Source organism: Terrapene carolina, unplaced genomic scaffold (assembly GCF_002925995.2).
Source record: "Terrapene carolina triunguis isolate 2854851 unplaced genomic scaffold, T_m_triunguis-2.0 Scaffold189, whole genome shotgun sequence".
NCBI classification, from domain to species: Eukaryota; Metazoa; Chordata; order Testudines; family Emydidae; genus Terrapene; species Terrapene triunguis.
In genome coordinates this window covers 17,818,500-17,836,872 of record NW_020664540.1, presented here as the reverse complement: position 1 = coordinate 17,836,872, position 18,373 = coordinate 17,818,500, and the positions used below count along the sequence as shown (strand labels likewise).

The 18,373-nt window shown below is 40.8% G+C and overlaps 1 protein-coding gene across 2 annotated transcripts in view; it reads right to left on the bottom strand.

Moving 5' to 3' along the window:
* MDGA2 (MAM domain containing glycosylphosphatidylinositol anchor 2) overlaps positions 1-18,373 on the bottom strand; it is a 636,169-nt gene that overhangs the window by 45,248 nt on the left and 572,548 nt on the right. For both annotated transcript variants that reach the window (XM_026654284.2, XM_026654285.2), the window contains exon 11: positions 6,195-6,372. In XM_026654284.2, the coding sequence (XP_026510069.1) occupies positions 6,195-6,372 (178 nt within the window). The remainder of the gene's footprint in view (positions 1-6,194; positions 6,373-18,373) is intronic.

Sequence of the window (18,373 nt, the reverse complement as noted above, 5' to 3'; positions counted from 1 at the left end):
ATGAACTGCATTATTTTGAGTGGGAATATTTTGAAAACCCAGGAAAATTATGATCACCTAGCATATAATACTCTTTGGGCTAGATTGCCAGCTCGTGCAAACCAGCATAGCTTCACTAAAGACTGGTCTTCACTACGGGGAGATCGACACTACTGCAATCAATGAAGCAGGGATCAATTTAGCAGGGCTAGTGAAGACCCGCTAAATCGACAACAGAGCGCTCTCTGGTCGACCTCTGTACTCCAGCTCTCTGAGTAAGGGAAGTCGACTGGAGAGCATCTCCTTCAATGCAGTGCGGTGGAGACACCGGGGTAAGTCGACCTAAGCTACGTCGACTCCACCTACATTATTCACGTAGCTGGAGTGGCGTAACTTAGGTTGACTTACCCCCGTAGTGAAGACAAGCCAGTGGTGGTATGTCTATTTGCATTAGCTGAAGATTTGGCCCTTCAATCCCCAATTTACTACAAATCTCTTAAAAACCCCTTATTCTAGCCTAAGTCAAGCATACCTATTTAAAGACAGATCAGATGCTTCAATAAAAATTTAGAGGGGTTTGAAAATAGGGCTTTTTAAAGCAAACCTGATGCAAGCCTTACCCGTGGAATGACTACCACCACTTGATAATAAAATACAGACATTTTGAAGCCGTCAGGAGATTGAACCGCACAAAAGCACACGTTTGTTTACAGTTTTAAGGCTCTGGGAATGGAAAAGAATGCTAGAGATGTGCATAGTACAAGTGAGTATTATAAAAGAATCTGGCAATATACCTCAGTCCTGGGAATTGCAATATCTTAGGGATTCCAACCCTGAGTTTTCCTTTGAGCAGATAATACTGTGTGTGTTAAATTGTGCGATATATTGAAAAGCTTTGCAAAATGGGGCTTTATGGTCAAGCTACCAAGGTAATTTGCACTTGTAACCTAGGATAGGATTGGATTTAGGTGGAAGGAAGGAAAGTTGGTGCACTAACCCAGCAGGTTCCTCGTTTAAGTCAATGGGAACTGAGGGCTATTGGACTCTTGTAGGATCCAGGCCCTGGTCCCAGTAAACGATGCATTTAAAATCAGTCTGTTCTGTTTTTACTTTTCTGTAGTTCACTGACGGCTTTTTAACCAGTGCGAAACCACAGAATTATAGTTTCTCTGCCTCTGAAACAACATACTGTGTGTGCAAATTGGATTTATTATTTTCATGCACGTCTTTCAATTTTTATGAAACTAGAATTTCATATTTTAACTCTTTGCTGGTAGCCAGAAGTCTGCTACCTCTGCCAGAAGCACTGAGAGGAAATCAATTTCTATAACTCATGAGGCCACAGAAGCAAAAGACATGATGAAAATTGATTGTTGATTCTTGAAAACTTCCCAACAACTCTTAAAGGGCGAAATTGGCTCCATGCGGAGCCAACACAGAGACAATACAGGGGATAGATCACTTGTTGGATCAGCTGTTCTGTTCATTCCTTCTGGGGCACCTGGCATTGGCTACTGTCAGAAGACAGGATACTGGGCTAGATGGACCTTTGGTCTGACCCAGTATGGCCGTTCTTATGTTCTTATGATACACTATGTAAACCCAACTTAAGCCCTCAAAGTAGGATTTAAGTTGTGCACTGCCCTTCAGTTCCCCCTCTGTACATCTGTAGGGTTCAGCTCCATTCAAATAAAGACGCAGCAAACAGCTCTAGCATCTCTATTAGAATGAATCCAATCTGCATTTTATCCTGGATAAAATAAAAAGTGAGTAAAAATATAATTAGCCTGATGATAAATATATAATATCCTAAGAGATGTAGAAAGAACAGGAGTACTTGTGGCACCTTAGAGACTAACAAATTTATTAGAGCATAAGCTTTCGTGGGCTACAACGTCCGAAGAAGTGGGTTGTAGCCCACGAAAGCTTATGCTCTAATAAATTTGTTAGTCTCTAAGGTGCCACAAGTACTCCTGTTCTTTTTGCGGATACAGACTAACATGGCTGCTACTCTGAAACCTGTCATAAGAGATGTAGGTTACCAATTATAGATCTCACAATGGAATACTAATATATTAGTGTGAGAATTAAACCTACAGTATGTTTCAATAAGAAATGTCCAAAGAGATGATGTGAGAAACCTAGGCTGGCACTGCTGGAATCCAGGATATGTTCCTCTTGGAGACAGAATGCAACTCAACACACACTTGATTAAAAGTATATTGAAAATCTTACGATTCCAATGCTTCGCTGCTTGGCCAGATGCCCCAAAGAACAAACATTTGCAGTGAAAAGAGGTTTGCAAATAGTTACTTTAATTGTCCTTTCTAGCCACGTTCCCTCTGCTTTTATTTTAATTCCTGGATAAATATTTACGGTTTACCATCTACATTTATGTGGACTTGCTGCTGTGAAATGCATCCTGTCCGCCTGTTAACAACATCTCTAGGAATCAAGCATTTTGAGGTTCTAAATATAAAACTCTACACTGGGATAAATGTGTGAGATCTCATTATTTTATGGCTGAATCTATAACACCTGGACAATAAAGCTTTACAATAGGTGTGCCGAGACAATAGTTCTGATAATGATGCTCAGACACACCCCATGTTTGAAGTGCATGAAGGTTAACTATCTCGAGTTCTACTTTAAGAGAAAGCAGCTTGAGATTTATCCTGTTGATTTGCAGCCTATTCATGATCTTTAAAACTGCAAAGTTGCAGGTACCAGCATCAATAGTGCTGAACCGCGCTCCAAAACTAACGTTCCCATCTTGCGTATAATGCAAACTGCTTGTTTTCTGCGGGGTGGTTTGATTTTGCAGCAGGTACCTGATCAGCACATTTGAAATGCGTGGGTATTTCATTCAAATCTGTATTAGTGACAGATCTGAGAACAAAATTCCCTCCAGCAGAAACATGCCCTTTCTGTTGAAGGAAGGAGGTGTTTCTGCCAGTGCAGGGCTAGACACTTCAATTGACTTAATAAGTCAGCAAAATCCTGAATTCAGCAAGTGACCTTGTGGGGTGTGTGAGTGTGTATGCCTCTAGCACACTGCCACAGCTTATACTTGAAACAACCTCTTGTGCTTCGCAGGCCACAAGCACTGCCAGATGAGCCAAAGGAGAGAGGAGCTAACCACCCAGAAGTTGGATGCTGCTCTTTGCATCTGTAAGGAAGAGGAAGGATGATCCAGGAGTTAAGCTGCTAGCCTGGGACTCAGGAGACCTAAGGGACCTAAGCACCTGCTTTGGTTAGTTCATACGTTTGGACACAAATACATTGCTCAGACAACTACTTTCTGCAAAATGCAAAACCCCTAAGCTTGGCTCATCTTGTGTGTAGGGTAACTGTCCGGAAATGGAAAGTACAAATATGTGCCTGTGGAATCAATATTTTTGGTTGTCTCATCTCATTTTTTTGTTGTTGATATTAACACACTAAACTAAATTATTGGCATTGGGATTGAGCATGGCGGAGCTAATAATTGATCATGAATAATTTATTTGAGAAATGTAGCCGATTTTTTTCTTTTCATGAATTGTGCACAAGCCGCATACAATTTCCTCAGTTCTATTCATTATTCAAAATGATTTGACAAATAATTTCTGGGAGTAACCCTTGGTCTGCAGATTGCCTCTGAGCCATCTATTATAGTTGTTATCCAAAACGGAGCTCTCTCAAGTTTTTATATAGCACTGGTCATTGTGCTAGCTAGCTGCCAGAGTGTCTAGGAATGATGTTGCTTAGTTTTGCCTCGACACGTCACATGCCGTCTGTTTCCTGTTTGGACGAGGGTACCACAGAATCAGGTTTCTAATGCTAACACTTGCATTTCCAAACTTTAAAATTCCCTTGCTACAAAGATCCTCCAATACGTGCTTACATTTTCTTCATTTTTTTAAGTTAAAAATCCTTCCAGTCATTGGGCCAGGTCCTCAGCTGGTATTATTTTGGCCCAGCTCCACTGACTTCAGTAGAAATACCCCACGTGGGCATATGGTCCTTTCATTATGATATTTACAGAATGTGAACACAAAAGGGAAACAAACAGGAAAATAATTTCTGGGAGTAATCCCAATTCATTAAGCAAATAGTCACACAAACTAAGGTTTTTGTGCAGCTCTAGGAGTCAAATGTTGGAAATATTTGGAGATTTCTGTAAAACAAAGGCTACAGCAATCCAAAGCCGAACCAGATTCATGTGAGCAGCCTTCTGTGCCCACATGGCATCTGGGGGTCATTGTGGGAAGACGCTTGCACTTGCCCTGAACTAGAGCTCGTCAGAATTTTGTGGTTGAAACATTTTGTGCGAAAACGAAGCTGTTTTCATCAAAACTGAAATGGTTTAAAAAAATGTCAAATTTGACAACATTTTGTTTAGAAAAAGTTCCAAAAGGAAGAGTTTTGATATTTTCCAAAAGGAATGTTTAAATTTTGTTTTGAAACAACTTTTTGAAATGAACTTCATTGTTTTTATATAAAAAAAAGTTTTAAAAGGTTGAAAATGGAACAAAGTATCTAGATTTTACCTAAACAAAATGTTTTAATCTACTCAAAATGTTTTTCTTTTGAATTGTGTTTCAGGAGAAATTTCAATTTTTTTTTTTTTGGCTTTATTCCATTTTGGAATGGAAAAAAAATTGAGACTGTGGAATTTCCTGGGAAATCGAAAATCCTGTCGCTGCCCAGCTCTACACAGAGCCGCAAGCTTCATGCAGGCACAAGGGTCTGCCTGTGACAATCCGATTGCCGGATTGGGGCCTTAGACATAATTCTACCTATTTGTTCAATTTCATAGTGTGGAAGCAGAGACCAAAGGTTGTGGCTACAGCAGGGTAGTCAAAGCCAGGAGAATAAAAGATTTGAATTTGTTTGTTGTACTAGTAGTACAAAAGGGGGGGTTGTGGAAGCAGAGAAAGAACTGACAGGAAGGGGATTGCAATGCATGACAGTTCGTTAGCAAGAGTTAGGCTAACTGTAACCCTAATAACGAACTGTCATGCATTGCATCCCCTTCCTGTCAGTTCTTTCTCTGCTTCCACAATAGTGTCATAGAAATGTAGGACTGGACATGACCTTGAGAGGTCATTGTCCAGCCCCTTGCACTGAGGCAGGACTAAGGAAACCTAGGCCATGCCTGTCAGATGTTTGTCCAATCTGTTCTTAAAATCTTCTAATGACAGGGATTCCACAACCTCCTTTGGAAACCTATTCCAGTGCTTAACTATCCTTATAGTTAGAAAGCTTTTCATAGTATCTAACCTAAATCTACCTTGATGCAGATTTAGCTGATCGGTACTTGTCCTACCCTCCATGGACATGGAAAACAACTGATCACCATCCTCTTTATCACAGCCTTTAAAATATTTGAAGACTGTTACCAGGTTCCCCCCAGTCTTCTTTTCTCATGACTAAACATGACCAGTTTTGTTTGTTTGTTTGTTTATTTGTCTGTTTAAGCTTTTCCTCACAGGTCAGGTTTTCTAAACCTTTTATTGTTTTTGTTGCTCTCCTTTGGATTCTCTCTAATTTGACCACACCTTTCCCAAGTGTGGCACCTAGGATTGGTTACAATGCTCCAACTGAGGCCTCACTAGTGCCAAGCAGAGCAGGACAGTTACCTTCTGTGTCTTACCTACAACACTCCTGTTAATACACCCCAGGATAATGTTACTTTTTCACAACTGCATCGCACTGTTGACTCGTATTCAATTTGTGATCCATTATAACCCCAGACCCTTTTTAGCCGTACAACTGCCTAGTTCACCATTTTGTATTTGTGCATTTGATTTTTTTTTCTTCCTAAGTGTAGTACTTTGCATGTGTCTTTATTGAATTTCACCTTGTTTATTTCAGACCAATTCACCAATTTGTCAAGGTCATTTTGAATTCTAAATCCTGTCCTTCTAAGTGCTAGCAACCACTCCCTGGTTAGTGACATCTGCAAATTTTAAAAGTATCCTTTGCATTCCATTATCCAAGGTGTTAATGAAAATATTGAACAGTACTGGACCCAGAACAGACCCCTGCAAGACCCCACTAGATATATTCCATCAGTTTGGCATCGAACTATTGATAATTACTCTTTGAGCATGATTACGTATCTTACAGTGACAGCAACTAAAGTTTGCTCTTAACTGCACATTACAAGTTACATTAAACTGTGTGACCCATATTCGAATATGTCTCCTGTTACCATAAGATCTCCTTACCACTATATTTGATGACACGAATGGTTGAATCTCCCTCCCCAAATCTGGTGATGGGAGTTAGGCGGACTTCATAGGCCTCTGGCTTGATCAGCTCAGTCAGGTTGTATGTAATTAATTCTCCTTTCTGAATGTTTCCGTTTACCGTGATCTCCTGTTCCCACCAACGCTGTTGTCCAGCCTGAAATCAGAAGAATCATGGAAAGATTGGAGCTTTTGGCACAAACTGCCACCCTTTCATTCTGGAAATGGAGCACAGGGGTCTGCAGAACTGCTGCGCTGGTTGTACATTTCATCATTTGCTTGATTAGCTCTAGATAAGAACACAAAATCGTTCGTATGCCACCTAACACATAAAAGCCCCATTTTTTATAACTAATGGATCACTTAATTGAGGTTGCAGAGATAACTGGCCTTAAAACCACAATTCCTGACCTCTGCAATCTGCGGGCAAATAAGTTATTTCTATTCTCACCTGTCTTTCCTATGCATCAAACTCCTCATTGCATTCTTTGTTGTAGCACATCTGCTCCTATCAACATCACATAACTACAGGTCTTTCAGAGTAACATGAAAGCAACCAAGCATTTTCAGTTTTTCACCTTAAAAAGTTTCTAACACATCAGGGGAAGAGGCCTAATGCAAGGCACTAAGGGCCAGAGTTTTAAAAGAAATTAGTTGCCTAAAACTGCAGATAGGTGTGTAGATGCTTTTGAAAATCCCACTAGCACCTCTTTGCATCTTTAGGCACCTAGATACCTTTGAAATTCTGGCCTTAAGTTCTAGATTCAACTGAGAGAATCAATTAGGTTTAAGAATGTTTAAAATGTGCCCTCTTTTAAAAATCTGCTGTTCAGCTGATGCACTCAAAGGTCCCAAATTTGTGGGTACTTATAGTCCTTGATGTCCATTCACAGTGTGGCTGTATCCTGAAAAGAGACTACGTATGAAGGCAACTTTGTGCCTGGTAGACCTGCTCCCAATGTGTATTTAGAATCACACCAGCCGACTGCAGTGAGAAAAGTAAGTGCTTTCGCCTAGAACTGCTTGGACATTTTCTGATGAAACTCAGTTTTGTTGGAAAGTTCCAATCTGATAGAGTCAAATGTTCTGCTGAATCTATTACAGACATGAAAAAAACATTCTGCAAAACACAGGCAAGTTTCCCTGCCTCGCTCCCAGCTCCAGGGGATGGAGTGGAACGAACCAGGTGCTCTGCCTTCTCACTTCCCCCTAAGCTCCAGGGGATGGACAATGCCTCTCCAGCTCCTGTAGCTGTGGGGGTGGCACGGAGGTAGAGCGCCGGAGGGCAGCTGAAAATTTCTGTTTCTGGTCTCCTGAAACGGAGTTTTTCCTGAAACCCCTTTCCGTGAATATTTTGCCTTTTTAACGCTTTGTCCCTGCTTCAGGATGAAACCTTTATTCAAAAACATGAACGTTTCTGAGGAAATGGATTCCCTCTTTTAGGCCAGTTCTCCTTACTCCTTTTCTGCTTGCAGAGCTCTCAGCCCTGGCAGAGTGAGCTGAGGTCCACTCCTCCTCGTCAAGGGCATTGCTCCTTCAGGCCTAGCCAGGTGCCCCTCTGCATCCCCATTCACGGCAATGAGGTTGCCCATGTGTCACTTGGGGCAGAACTGAAGATAATGAGAAGGTACAGGAGTAACACAGCGCAGTATGGCTCCCAGTGCTTTACCACTTTGTCGCTGAGTAAGAAGGGAATCACCCAGCTTGACTCTCAGAGCTCAGACTGAGTTTGCAGAGTCGGCCATTAGAAGGAAATGTCGTTTAGTTGTACAGTGAGCACATTTGACATGGAAATCATTGAGAGACAATTACATGACCCCAGGATGTCACACTTCACAGTAGAATGACACCATAAGTCAACAGGAGTTGAGGACCCTCGGCACTGCATAGGAACAGACTCCACAATTATTAACAGCCCCAGTCACCTCAGAAAGGTGGATGGATTGAAAAGAACAATGAAACGTCAATATGAAGCAAATAAGGAGGAGTTGTGTATATTTACACTTCGTAGAGTCTACAGGATTTTCAACATCTAAATCAATAAACTGTCATTTTCAATGCACTTGACCAAGCGATGAAAAATCTAATTAGAGAGAAAGTTTAACAAATACTGAATGCCACATTATTTCCTTCATGCTGTAAGTGGTTTATTAATGACCAAAACCACTCAAAGTGTATGCATTTTGGGTAGCAAAGTGATTGGATATTTCAATATTACCTAAAGATACATTGGCTTATTACAGGTATTCTCTCCAAGCTATCGAGAACAAATCATTAAATATTTACTATACATCCCAAGGAACTCTGCAGGTGCTATGCTGTTATAATGAGCTGTTCTACTCAACTGATTCTGCTTGGCAGGTGCATTGATGTCATTAATTATTACAAACTTGCTATTATAGAACTTCATGTTTATTAAAAACAACCCCCCCTCTTTTTCCAGATTTTTAATTCAAAGCTGTCAGAAAAGGGTATACTGAAATAGTTGGGGAAATACGCTGCTAAAGCATCGCATTTGATGCCAGCAAATGATGCGAAAAGCAAAATTAAAACATTGACTGGAAGGTTTATATCTGTCTCCACGGAAAACAAAGCAGGACTGGTCTATTATTAAACATACAGCACAAACCCACCTCAGGTAAAAATACGGTTGAGAAACCAACAAAATGTAAGAACGTTCCAAAGGAAGGATGGGAAGTCATTAGCTTTCTCTGCCTCCATTGAAGACAGTGAGGGTATTACATTAGCTTCCGAGGGAACTGAGGTAGGCCAATGCTGAGCACTTTGGAAAACCTCATGCTAAGGTTCTGACCTTGCTAATGTTTAGGCTTCAGTGGAACTGTTCACGAGTTAAGGTATGCACCTGTGAAATGTGGGGGGGAGGGGAATAAAAACAATGGTGGTCAATTAAGAAAAAGCTGGAAGGAGAGAGAGCTGGAACGGTTTAAAACAAAGTATACATGAGAGGACCAGTATTGCCTATGAAAGATCAAAGTTCTGCTGTTTATTAAAAATGGTGTGTGTGCAGTGTATGGCACTCTATTTGTTAAAACACATCCTCTTACTACAATGCTCTCCACTTAAAAAGGTAGCTTTGAAATGGGCCGTGCAGTACGCTGCTGCAGGAGAAAGATTATTTATGTCATTGCAGTACCCAGAAGTCCATTAATACACGGTCTGTTCATTCGTGGGGGTCTGTCAGTAGAAACAAGCAGCTGAGGCAGGGTACAGCAGCAAAAGCAGCGATTTCATAGCAGCTTATGACAAATGACTACAGAAGAAAGGCTGGTTTTAAACTGCAGCCGGGAAGAGACATAGTCTAATTATTCCTTTCCTGTGCCTGGATCAGATAGGTAAAAAGGGTATTTCGCACTCAAAATTGATTTATTATATATTCCAGTAAGGGCAAACTGAAATTAACCATTATACGGAAACATCTTTCTCTGCATGTGTAACTTATTTAAGCAGAATGTGGCAATGCAGCTCTTTGTTTGTAATTAGTCTCAGTAGGCTGCTGCCGCATTAACACCACCACACAGAACTTTGCAGAAAAGACTCAAGCTGTCTTGAATTGCAGGGAATTGATCTGAATCAGTCTCTACTTGCTAGGAAGGGACCGAGCACATGCACAGTCATAAAACTGTTGACTTTATGACTGTCAGAGTGGTAGAAAAGGAGGAAAATGAGTGGGATTTAGGGCTGGAAAGAATTTAGGGCTGGATGGGACAAGTGCAAACTGTAGTTCATCAAAGTGGACAGTTCTACAAATTTGTCATTGTTACTGTTTATACTGTCGATTCAAAGCTTACCATAAAAACCTTTGAGTGAACACTGCATAGCCATTCTTCCTCTGTGGTAAGATATTTAAAATATCGCTCTGATACAGGAGGAAATTACACGTCTGCTCTCCTTGATGTCTTACTTCTAGGCTACCTAAGGGCTACAAAGGCATGCAAATCTCTGACTAGAGGGAGACATGGGGAACAATTATTTAATTGTTTAATTCCATTTTAATTTAAGCAGAGCAAGGTGTAGCATGAACCAATGGCTGGAAGTTGAAGATTGACATATTCTGACTGCAAATAAGGTAAATTTTTGACAGTTAGGGTGATTAACCATTGGGATAATTTACCAAGGGTCTTGGTGGATTCTGCATCATTGACCATTTTTAAATCAAGACTGGAAGTTTTTCTAAAAGATCTGCTGTAGGAATTATTTGGGTGAAGTTCTCTGGCCTGTGTTATCCAGGTGGTCAGACTGGACATCACAGTGATCCCTTTTGGCCTTGAAATATATTAATCTAATTTTAAGCTTGTGACGGTCCCACTGACAAGTGCTCAATGAGGGCTGCTTGCTCAGCAGCTTACAAGTTCGAGCCCTATACAGAAAGCGGTATTAACCTTCCACACTCATGAGCATGGAAATAATAAAAACTTCAAAGATCAAATATTAATAAAATGTCAACTAAGTACCAATGGGCCTACGAGTTTGTACAATGCCTAGTATCCTGGGGCTTGGGTCCATGAATGGGATTGCTAGGCCACCACAAGAAGTAAATAATTATAACTATATGACAAAATATGTGACATTATATTGTATCTTTAAAAAGATCTTATGAGCATCTTTAATACAAAATTACAAATTGACAGATGTCTGCTAGATGTCGGCTCTTCTGGTGTTAACTACTACATCGCCGATGAGAGCCAGTGAAATGAACTATGAAAGCCAAGGCACTCATTGCATAACAGATATTCAGTCTCTTATCTCTCTCCCCAGTTTGGATCCCCATGAACATAAATATAGCATGAATATCTGATATAGTCAAGTTTTGCAGAATGCGTTATTTTGCGATCACACAGCTTACAAAGGAAACATTTGCATACATCAGCATTTATGCCACTCGGAGAATTGTTCCTTCTGTCGTTTGTATTGTACATGTTGTTATGCCACATGTACCTCTTCTATTCATGGCTCAAACAAACCCTTAATTCAAAAGTATGAATGATCCAGGCTAAATGTGACTAGGGCAATATGCTGGATAAACTGCACATCACTTGTATGCCATGTTGAGTGGGAGGGGCAAGAAAGCAGCACATACCCCTGTAGAACTCAACACGGATTACACTCGCGGCTAAATTCCGACCTACATCAAATGCTCATAACATAGGTGATTTAGTAGTGTGGGAAAATAAAGCAGAAACAAACACAAAGGACACGGGGACGTTTAATATTCCCTGAATAATGCATAATACGCTGTGTACCTTTGCAATCTGTCAGGAAACTTTACATAATAATGAATAAACCTTGTCTCAAGTAGACGGTGCTGTCCTTGAGAGCTAAGCAAAAAGAGTGCCGCAGAGAAGATGTTAAGGGTAATTATAACAAGATTTAGGGCTACATTTTCAAAGCGGGGCATGGGGAATTCAGCCCTATGACTCTTATTCATCAAAATGGGAATCTCACGGACAGATGCATTGAGAGCTCTTACAGAGTTTAGGTCAGCATTACTGATACTGGTACCCTGCATGCAAATCAGAACTAGCGTTCTAACTTCTAACCAAGCTTTAAGCAAACCTTTCAGAGACCAAATAAAACGGTTAGACTGTACGCTCTTAGGCTTGGTCTACACTTACCCCCCAAGTTGAAGTAAGGTACGCAAATTCAGCTACGTGAATAACGTAGCTGAATTCGACATACCTTACTTCGAACTTACCGCGGTTCAGACGCGGTCCACACGCCGCAGGCAGGCTCCCTGTCGACTCCGCGGTACTCCTCTCGTTGAGCTGGAGTACCGCAGTCGACGGCAAGCACTTCCTGGTTCGATTTATCGCGTCCAGACCAGACGCGATAAATCGAACCAGGAAGCTCGATTTCCAGCCGCCGAACTAGCGGCTAAGTATAGACCAGCCCTTAGACATGGGGGCAGTCTTTTTGTTACATGTGTATACAATGTCTATCACAATGGGGCCCCAATCCTTCAGCAATATACATAATAATAAAAACTCCTGGTGGCATGTTTCAGTTCTTCACATTCTTTCAGCCTCAACTTTCTGGGGTTCTTCATTTTGATTGCCTTACATAGGTCACCAGTTCTATCATGCTGCACATGTATTCCTGAGACTATCGCTGTCTGAAATCCTTGTCAGTCACTCACTTTGTTCCACCAAGGCTGTCTTAGGGCTACTAGCCATTTCACTTGCATGCAGCCAGGTAGAATCATAGCACTGTCGGGTTGGAAGGGACCTCAAGAAGTCCTCTAGTCCATCCCCCTATGCTGAGGCAGTACCAAGTAAACAGAGACCATCCCTGACAGATTTTTGTCTAGCCTGTTCTTAAAAATTTCCATTGCAAGGATTCGACAGCCTCCCTTGATAACTTATTCCATTGCTTAACTATCCTTATAGTGAGAACTTGCTTCTAATATCTGAGCTACTTTGCTACAGATTAAGCTGATTACTTCTTGTCCTTTCTTCAGTAGGCATAGAGAACAATTGATCAGCCTCCTCTTTAAAACAGCTATTAAGATTTTTGAAGACTATGATCAGGTCTCCCCTTCAACCTTCTTTTCTAAGTTTTTAAAACCTTTCTTCATAGGTCATGTTTTCTAAACAGCAGCTAGGTTTGCTCTGTAAGAGGGAAGCTTCCTTCACTGGAGTTGCATGTATAACATTCACTGTACCATGGGCTGCTGGAGTATTCATATGTTGGTCTGATAACTGGATAATCACCACAGGGCTTATCTCTACAAAGTAACATCTGAGAAAGGATCTAGGCAGCAATGATCTTTTGGATATTTGTAAAGTATCAGGGGGTAGCCGTGTTAGTCTGTATCTACAAAAACAACAAGGAGTCTGGTGGCACCTTAAAGACTAACAGATTTATTTGGGCATAAGCTTTCGTGAGTAAAAACCTCACTTCTTCGGATGCATAGAGTGAAAGTTACAGATGCAGGCATTATATACTGACACATGGAGAGCAGGGAGTTACTTCTCAAGTGGAGAACCAGTGTTGACAGGGCCAATTCAATCAGGGTGGATGTAGTCCACTCCCAATAATAGATGAGGAGGTGTCAATTCCAGGAGAGGAAAAGCTGCTTCTGTAATAAACCAGCCACTCCCAGGCCCTATTCAAGCCCAGATTAATGGTGTTGAATTTGCAAATATTTGGCCTGGACAGTGCTTTTATAAAATGGAGCAACGGTAATATATCAGAAGAGAAGCAGCTCTGTAAACCCATTTACTGGTATGAGAAGTGTAAAAGGAGATTGCCACAATTCAGGGCAACTGCACCTGTATTTTCACCTCCATGCTCCAGCAAGGGCATCCCCTCTAGGCTGCCAGCTCCTCAGCTGTCTCCTCACTTGAGTGGAGATATGTATCTTTCTCTCTCTCTTCCCTGACTGGGGTATTCCCAGGCTGCACAGATCCCTGCCTACACTGTGAATTCCCTAGCAAAATAAAACTGCCTACGCAGGCCTGCTTTAGTTTTCCCCCTCACAGATGGTAAACAGTGTAATTGCCACAGTTAATTTACCACACAGCTTCTTATAAACAAGCATGTTTATTCTTAAGTAAAAAGCATTACGGACATAAGAACATAAGAATGACCAGACTGGGTCTGACCAAAGGTTCATTTAGCTCAATATTCTATCTTCCAACAACGGCCAGTGCCAGGTGCCCCAGAGGGAATGAACAGAACAGGTAACCATCAAGTGATTCATCTCCTGTCGCCCACTCCCAGCTTCTGGCAAAATGAGGCTAGGGACACCATTCCTGCCCATCCTGGCTAATAGCCATCAAACATATTAAAACAATACAAGAACCTACACGCCTGCTAATAAGCCTACCGGAGATCACCCTCTCACCTCCACAATGGCTCTGGCCAGTGTCAGTCCTTCCAACCCTTCCCTAAGGTTTGGGGTTCTCCCCTTGGACAGATGGTCCCGTCCATTTGCTGCATCAGAAAGAAGGCCCTGAGTCAGTTTAAACTCAAGCTATTTATCCAGAAAACCTTTCTCTGTCTGACAGTCAGCTTCTGGAAAACCCAGTTTGAACTAGTCTAGGTGAGCTCCCCAAGGAGATGTTACCTCTCTGGAGGTGTTACACCCTGAGTGAATTTGCCTAATCATCTCCCACTGTTCTTAGTTCCTGGAGGAGCTTCAGTTACCCTCCCCCATGGGATTACATAAAATCCCTGGCCAGCAATGATACTTAAACCTAAGACAGTATAGTATCTCAAAGACATTGCATGGAATTGCCATATTTGCCACAGAAATCACACTGATTTTATTTCTGCTTTAATTATTGTTGTTCTCTGTCTTGGCAAAAGCAGCTTTTTTTATTTAGAGTGCAAAAGACTTATATAAAAGTCAAAGGAAAAATAGGGATAAAACGTAAAAGCAATCTTTTCATTGAAGAGGAAAACAACTGTCTGTACCACAAAAGCAAACTACTTGCTGTTAAAGGAAAGTCCTCCATTCTGAATTTGCAATCTTGATAAATCCAAGAGGGGACTAAAAATTGGATTCTGGAGTGGAGAACATTAGATAATTTGTAACAGTAAAGAATCCATCTCTTTCTTGGGACAGACAATAGAGAGGAATTGTACATTGGTAGCCTTATCTGGCTCATACAAATGGTGTTTGGTCACAATTTTGAATATCTGTAATATCATCACTATGCTGCTAGATGCATGAACCAATGATTGCTGGGTTTCCAATGTATACGTGTTTTGCTATTAGTTATCTGTTTCTTACAGCCATTTGCTGAAGCTAATAACTTCCTAGAGTTGGGACTCTTTTATTACACTTAATTTTGGTGGGAGGAGGGGGAAAATCTTCGAATAATTCTTGTCTTGATAAGCTAGTAATTTGGGATAAAAATTTTAAAGAGCCTAATCCATTTAGGAACCTATTTCAATGGGAATTCTGGAAATTAAGCAGTGGCATAAACACATTATCCACTGAGTCCAGAAATATCTTATTCAGAGATATGTAATAAGTAGTAATCATTGATCTGCCTGTAAGATTCTGTCAGTGTCAAGAGTGGAAATAGGCCTGTTAATTAACAATACAAGCCTTGATGTGGACAGCTGGTTAGCCATGCTAGACACATCCACACTGCCACATTCATTCAAGGAAGGCAAGCATCTGAATCCAGAATAAAATCCAGACATATTTTAATGGCAAATATTAAAAGCAAATGTATTGTAAAGAGTGTCATATACTGCGTCTACTATGTGCTTTGACAATTAGTTCAACTACAGTAGTAAACATAACTGATTCCCGGTACTTGGATCCCTTTGCATGCATGAGGCTCTGCTTATGGGACATATCAGCTAGTAATTACATCAACCAGCCATTTGTTTTAATGCAAGAAGATATGATGGAAAAGATAAAAATAAAAATCCCTCTGAACTCTGAGGGGAATATAGGGGGATGGATCAGCATTGATCTTATAGAATAAAATTGTCAAAAGTGCCTAAGTGCCATTTTCAAAAGGCCCATAGGAGCCCAAGTGACTTTTGAAAATGGGATTAACGCTCCTCAATCAGTTAGACACTTTTGAAAATTTTATCCTAGGCTTGACTTTCAATTGAATTTGGCCCATAACTGACTTAATACTTCTGAAAGCTCTGTCCATAGTTATTTATTCATCAGCTAGGTAGGTTAACTAATTTTCAAAGCACAGAGCAGACACAGTAGATAGCCTCTGTGTAATATGTTTCAGAGTGGCAGCCATGTTATTCTGTATCAGCAAAAAGAACAGGAGTACTTGTGGCACCTTAGAGACCAAAAAATTTATTTGAGCATAACCTTTCGTGGGCTAAAACCCACGATGCATCCAATGAAGTGGGTTTTAGCCCATGAAAGCTTATGCTCAAATAAATTTGTTAGTCTCTAAGGTGCCACAAGTACTCTATGTAATATGTTTACGTTAGTGTCAAGTAAGTTTCACATAGGTGCAAGAGTCTATCCATGCTGAGCTCATTGGCACGATCTGGGTGAAAGGATGTGGAGAAGGAGGAAAGATTAATCTAATGTTTCTGAAACGCAAGAGAAGTTGGGTTCCAATTGTGTTTTGGATAAAAGTTTTAAAAGGAGGCTTCTTATTTCATCCAGATCAGTTTGCCCAACCTACATCCAGCTGAAATTCACTTAAGGAGCTCTGCTTATGTCCTAATCTGCAAGAAGAGTAGCTCTAATAGCTTATGGACACTAGCAAAGCTTTGAGAAGTGGAATCACCCTACGGGCATTTATTAATTATAATTATCCTGTAGCTAACATCTAGTTACCTTTACATAGCCTACCAAAGTATACACAATTCCAAAGCAAGGCAACTTTGTACTGACATCTTTTTGCAGTTATCTTTTAATGTTTAGAAATTTTAGGTCACTGGTGTGAAGAAAAAAGTGTAGAACTGCTTCCTGACATCAGCGAAAGTGTAGTGTAAACACCTGGCAACACTTTATTATAATGTCCTGAAAACACCTTCTCCCTGTCGTTGATGAAAAGGTATTAGCAGTTTATTCTTTGACTGATTGCTAAGAAATATACTGGCACTCCGTCCTTTAAAAGGTTTCAACCAGTCGTATTTTTTTGACTAATTAATCCCATGGGACATTTAAATATTGATTATATCACATGAACGGTTATGTTTATATAGACTAAATGCTTCCTTAATCCAGCGTACTTGGCCTATTGATTGCACCCACAAATTGTCCGCATTGACTCAGATAAATCAGGCAAACATGTCTTTAGTTAATGAGGGCTAATAGAAATGAATGTATTGGATCATTCCTATAAGTATCTGTGGCAGCATTTAGTGATTTAGTTAAAATCAATACATTAATAAATAATAAATAAATAATAGTAATAAATAATAAAAATAAATAGATATGTAGCAATCCCATTTATTTTCCTCAATAAAACAAAAACTGTGAATGAGTTCTTCCTTGCTAAATACTTAGTTATATGCACACTCTAAAGGGAATGGCCTTCCATACACTATGCATCTAATCTGATTTACAGTTAGCAGGCTGTTACATTTCATTAACAATCTTGTTCAATATCATCTATCATTGGTGTCTCACTTTCAACCTAAAGCTCTCCAAGTTAACATGAGGTTATTATATTGCCCCATTACATTTCAAAGCAGAGGGAAGAAACACCAAATGCACAAATACAGAATTGGGGATCGCTGGCTTGGCAGCAGCACTGCTTAGGAGGATCTGGGAGTTGTGGTGAATCAAAACCTCAACATGAGTCCGAAATGTGATGCTGTTGCAAAAACTGCAAATGCCATTGTAGGTTGTATTACCAGAGGCATAGCATGGAAGCCACGGGAGGTGATGGCACCACTCTATGCAACTGGAGTGCTGTGTCCGATTTTGGTCACCGCTGTATAGAAAGGCTGTAGAGAAACAGGAAAGGATCCAGAGGCGAGTGACAAAGATCATCAAAGGCCGGGCTTAAATTCTTATAGGCCATTTCCTGGAACCCACCACATACCCTATTTTCCAAGGGAGGCACTGGGGCTTCAGCCCAGCGGGAGGTGTGCTGGGGCTCAAGGCTTCAGCCGCAGGGCCCCGTGGACCCCTGAAACTCTCTCTAGAGGGCCACAGACCTCCAGTTGAGAACCGCAACACTAGCAGGCTGTCACCCTGGATTTGAGGGATGTGAGTACTCCAGAATGTGATCAAGCCAATTGCAACCATTTGATGTGCATTCAGCCACCATGAATTAATAAAATAGAACAGCACATAGTTAAGGGTTAATTGGAAAGCAGGCTTTTAGATTCAAGGTCAAAATCTAGCAGGCACTTTCTGTTAATCAGAATGGAAGGAGGGGAGAGAAAAGTAAGTAACTGAGACTGAGAAAAGATGAGTGGATGGAAACCTTGAGTCCAGACGCCTCTGATATTAGAAGTTTATTGCAAGTTAGGAAAAGGGATGATCCAGTAGGGGTCATTATGACCTATGTGTTTTGTAGAAGTTAGTTATAAAAAGGACTAGCTATCGAATGTACTTTGGAGCAGTCCTCTGAAGCCAGCTTGAGAGATGTTTTTCCTGAGACCTTTTCTCCCCAGTGGGTGAGCAACTGGCCATTGCAAACCTGCTGTTAATTACGCAATACCGTTCTAGAGTTTAGGTAAATATC